Here is a 4,872-nt window from a genome sequence, read left to right as displayed (position 1 = left end):
CACCAGCAGGCGTGCTTGGGCTGTGTGAGTGTGCCCGACAGCTGTAGGGAGCACAGCAGAGATGTGAACAGAGAAAATAAAAGTGTGTTTCTTTTCAGTTCCAGCTTGTCACACCTACGCTGATGGCTGTGGCGTGCAGCGAGATCAGCTGTGGGCCTGACCTGGCATGGACAGAGGTAGAGTATGAAGCTCTGATTGGTCTTTGTTCCCTGACTGCAGCCAGCAGAGTGAGCCGCAGATGTGCTCTCCTGCTTTCCAAGAGAGCTCCTCTGTGGCAAGACAGTAGTGCAAGAGTGGCAAGTTTATAAAAGTACCAGAGCCATCTCGGCTGTTGTGTTTGTCCTCTACTGACTTTTCCCTTGAAATGGCTGCAGAAACAACAATCATTCTCTGCTCTGTTGGTTGGACTGCTCAAGAGAGCTGCTTGGTGCTTGCAATGGCACTGTTTGCACCTTGTAACTGCAGCCGTAGCTTTGGTTTCCCTCTTCACGGTCTCCTAGCATCTGAAACAGTCAGCCTTCCTGCACAAAGAGCGCAGGAAAGGAGGGGGCAAAATGGACAAGGCCACCTGTCTGCGTCAGTGCCATTGCTGATTAGTCTGGGTGGGGAGAGATGCATCTTTGCATTGCCTGGCGTGTGCCTGCTGCACACCAGGGAGAGAAACAGCCGTTATTAGATTTGCAGTTCCTTCTGAAGTGCCCATGATAAGGGCCGAGTGCATTTCCTGCAGCTTTCTCTGCAGATGTGCTCCTCACCTTGAAATCCTCCTTGTTGGTTCCCAGCTCCTCACCGTGGCCTGTGCTCTCTGTTTCAGGCTGAGAACAAGGGGAAGCCCCTGCTGGACCATGAGGTGGCACCTGTGAATGTTCCAGCTATTGCTGCTGCCGATGTCGTTAAGAGATACGTTGCCCAGGCAGCGGATGAACTCTCCTTTGAGGTAAGCAGTTCAAGGCGTTCCTTGTTCAATTTTACAATGGCAAATGCCTTCAGAGCTGCACTGGTGCAAGTGCTCTCATGCTCAGCGATGTTTGGCAGTGCAGAAGAATGCAGACATTTGAGCTGTGCTTTCCTCCCAGCTGTGCTGAAGCTGGGACTGACGTTGCAATCTCTTGCAGGTGGGAGACATCATCTGTGTCATCAACATGCCACCAAAGGAGCTGACCCCCTGGTGGAGAGGCAAGCTCGGCTTCCAGGTAGGCACAAGCTTCAGACTGGAGAGTGCAACTTCAGTAGAGGCAGGAATCTCAGCTTAGAGCTGCTCTGCCTGCATAGGATGCCTAATGGACATAAACAGTTTCCCTGTGTCGGTGCCAGAGGACCTTGCCTTTATCTGCAAATGTTGAAAAATTATTACGTTTGTGCTTTGAACTATGGCCATTTTCTGCTGGATAGTCTTATGGAATGTCAGGCAAGCACATTCCGAGGGAAATGTTACGTGGCTTTTGGTTTAACAGTTCAGATCTGAGAAGTGCTGCATGCAATAGTTGGCCTCTCTTCTTGTTACAGGTTGGATTTTTCCCAGGGGAGTGTGTGGAACTCATTAATAAGAACATTCCTGAGGCACTCATCAACTCAGTGCCAAAGCCAGGTACGGATGTTACATTTGATGGTGTGGGAAAGCAAAATGAAGTCTTTTTTGGGGTGCGTTCAATGTTTAGTACCTCCTTAATCCATCCCACATTGTCCTCTGAGTTGATGATTCTTCATGCACACCATGGGGCAGAGATTTGGCCCAATCCTCCTGTGTTTATGACTGGACTTGGGGAAAGTATAGAATCTTCATAGAATGGCTTGGGATGGAAGGGAACTCAGGGATCATCATGCTCCAACCCTCCCGCCTCAGGATGGTCTCCCAGCCCCCACATTTAATGTCAGATTAGACCAGGCTGCCCAGGACCCCATCCAACCTGGCCTTGGGCTCCTCCAGAGATGGGGAAAATCCCTTTTTGTATGTACTGGTTGGTAATGTTCTTCCCGTTCTGACGTGCTCTGTAGAATGTGCTGTGCTCGGCCTCGTCCAACGGAGCCAGACCTGAAATGACCTGGTTTCTTCCTTTTGTTGTGCAGTGCCCAAGAAACGCAGCAAGATCCTCACCTTCCTTCGTTCCTTGGTGAAGGCCCGCCCAAAGAAACCGACCGAGCGGGAGGTGGAGAAGGAAAGGGTGTTTGGCGGTGACCTGGGAGAGCATCTTCTCCACTCCGGTCGTGATGGTAAGGAGCTGCCCATTCCTGAGATCTTCCTCTGCTGGGCATCTAAAGAAGATGAAAGGGAGCTCATATCTAGCAGGGGGCAGGCTGATAGCCGTGGAGACACGTGTAATGGGAGTTGATGGCTGAAGGATAAAGTGAGGCGGATGCTCCTAAGAGACAAGCACATCTGTATTTGCTTCAGCCAAGCCTGGCTGGGCTTAGTGGATGGGATGTGAAGCACAGCCTGCAGCAGGACTTGAATCAGGAGCTCCACTGACGGCTGGCACGTGTTCTTCAGTCCCCCAGGTCCTCCAGAGCTGCGCTGAGTTCCTTGAGCAGCACGGCGTGGTGCAGGGGATATACCGCCTGTCCGGCGTCGCGTCCAACATCCAGAGGCTGCGGTAAGAGTGCTGCGACTGACACAGCCTGAGTGCATCTGGTGTGGCTTTGGGCTTGCCTTCCTCTCGCTCAACCGGGTTTGCGTCCCTCTCTCCAGGCAGGAATTTGAGTCGGAGCAGATTCCTGAGCTCACCGTCCGTGACATTCACAGCGTGAGCTCCCTCTGCAAGATGTACTTCAGGGAGCTCCCGAACCCTCTGCTCACCCACCAGCTGTACGGCAAGTTCTCGGTAAGCACAAGGCCACGTCTTTCATTTCCCTCTTCCTGGGCCTCTTGGCAGATGGCTGCAGCAGTGCCCCAGCTCGGAGGCCCTTTTGCTGTCAGCCCCACGAGGTTTACTCGCAGTGGTGTACTAGCCTGATTGGTGTCTCGCTCCCTTTCTGCACTACTCCAGGATGCTGTTGGTGCCGCTACAGAGGAGGAGCGGCTGCTCAGAATGCAGGACGTCATCCAGCAGCTGCCCGCTCCTCACTACAGGTCAGTGCTGCCCTCAGCCTGCTGAGCTCAGCCCTGCTGCATTGCAGAGGGCAACGATGCGGTTCCAGGCTCTGTCTCACGCCGGCAACACGATGCCTGTGTATGCTGAAGGGTTGAAGGCTCCATGGGCTTACTTTATGGGGTCAGTTCCTGGGCACGGGGGCACGCTTGGTGCAGCTGATGGCTGCGGCTGTGCTGTGCTGGGGCTTGGTGCTGCAGCGTGGCACTCAGTCAGGTTGGATCTACTTCATCTTCCGTGACAGTAGCAATCACAAGAAGTAGCATGAATGGAGGTTTGCTTTCTGAATTGCAGCACGGCATGCTCGTTGGTGCTGAACGTTTGCCTCTCTTGTTTTCCAGGACACTGGAGTTCCTGATGAGACACTTGGCGTGTCTGGCTGGGAGCTCCACCATCACAAACATGCATGCCAAGAACCTAGCCATTGTGTGGGCTCCAAACCTCTTAAGGTAAACTTCTGGTTCTGATTCAACACAACACTGACATCTGTTCTCCAGTAAAAAAAAAAAACAGTCCTCCCTTTTTCGCCATCAAATGTGCTCTTCTCCTGTAAAATCTGTGGCTGACAGAAGAGCTGGAGCCTGGGCTGTTCTCCAATCCCACGGGCACAATGTCTATGTGACAATTTCTGCAGTCTTGTTGAGATGGGACTGACGTGTCCTTGATCATCCAGGGGAATTTCTGCAGTGGCATCACTGATTGCCCACTGCGGAAGTCTCCAGAGCCTCAGCTGACAGCTTTTGGCTGCAACAATTCAGACTCGGGGAAACGGTCTTGGAGAAATGACTTCTAAAATCTGCCTTTTCTACAGATCACAGCAGAACGAGTCTGCCTGCGCCAGCGGAAGAGCTGCCTGCATGGAGCTGCAGACGCAGTCGGATGTGGTGGAATTTCTCATCAACCACACAGACGTCCTCTTCTGCTCCAAATCCGGAGCAGACATTGCAGATGCAGCAGGTGAGTGTCTTCCTCCATTAACTTTATCTTGACCTGACACCTTGACCAAATGCAGGCCTTCTCCGGGACCTTTGAGATTCTCTTTTACCATCAAGGGGACAGCAGACCTCTGGGCTTCCATTAGAATCTGGCATCCTGTTGCTGGATGCTGAGAATGTCCAAGCCCAAACTTCACAAGGAGGAAACCATCATTATTATGGTTTGCATGCAGGAAAAGCTTGATGCAAGCGTGGCAGCGAAGCTTTCTCAGTTCCCTGCCCCCATTTCCTTGGGTTTTTCCTTGCCTGTTTTGATACAGTAAGCTGCTCTTAGTTATAACCGTGTCCTTTGCCATAAACAGACTTCTGCCCACATGGTTATTTTGGGCTTCTGTTCTTCCAGTGGCTCAGATAAGCAAGCCTGAGAAAACTACAGCACCTCCCCCAGAACTGTGGTGGCTGTGCTGCTGCTTTCTGATCCTCACTCTTACCTGTGGTTTTCCCTGACAGGGCACAATTCTCTCCCAGGGCCCAAGTCTGTGGGGGTCTCTTCTGCTGCCACAAAGCTGCTCAGCCTGGAGGAGGCACAGGCACAGAGGCGAGGCCACAGCAGCTCTCCCCCTGTGACAGAGAGCAGCAGGGACATTGTAGTGGAAGAAAGCCCTGCAGCTGGGCAGGGCAAATTCCACACCGTCGTTGACTTTCCATCTGACAGGTAAAGAGGACTTTCTTTTCCAGCAGCTAGCATCATTGTCTGGGTGGGTGTTAGTGTTTTTTTTTTTCCAGTATTTCTAGTGCCAGAAGTTGCTGAAAGTAAGTTAGGCTAAGGTGTGGTTTTCTAGATTTCAGGG

General features: G+C 52.2%; 2 protein-coding genes across 2 annotated transcripts; both read left to right on the top strand.

Moving 5' to 3' along the window:
- Window positions 1-896: 896 nt before the first annotated feature.
- On the top strand, window positions 897-3,248 carry LOC149912486 (rho GTPase-activating protein 32-like). Its single transcript, XM_090131115.1, has 5 exons — window positions 897-937; window positions 1,116-1,193; window positions 1,507-1,588; window positions 2,068-2,272; window positions 3,245-3,248. Exons 2-5 carry the CDS (start codon window positions 1,143-1,145, stop codon window positions 3,246-3,248), a joined length of 342 nt encoding a protein of 113 aa, XP_089987241.1. The 5' UTR covers window positions 897-937; window positions 1,116-1,142.
- A 30-nt stretch (window positions 3,249-3,278) lies between these two features.
- On the top strand, window positions 3,279-4,816 carry LOC149912485 (rho GTPase-activating protein 32-like). Its single transcript, XM_090131114.1, has 4 exons — window positions 3,279-3,535; window positions 3,898-4,043; window positions 4,532-4,668; window positions 4,808-4,816. The coding sequence occupies exons 1-4, from the start codon at window positions 3,351-3,353 to the stop codon at window positions 4,814-4,816; spliced, it is 477 nt and encodes a 158-aa protein (XP_089987240.1). The 5' UTR covers window positions 3,279-3,350.
- The last annotated feature ends 56 nt before the right edge of the window (window positions 4,817-4,872 follow it).

This window comes from Phasianus colchicus, chromosome Z (assembly GCF_987193195.1).
Source record: "Phasianus colchicus chromosome Z, bPhaCol1.hap1.1, whole genome shotgun sequence".
NCBI classification, from domain to species: domain Eukaryota; kingdom Metazoa; phylum Chordata; class Aves; order Galliformes; family Phasianidae; genus Phasianus; species Phasianus colchicus.
Note: the sequence above shows the minus strand (reverse complement) of the source record. Positions and strands in the feature narration are given on the sequence as shown.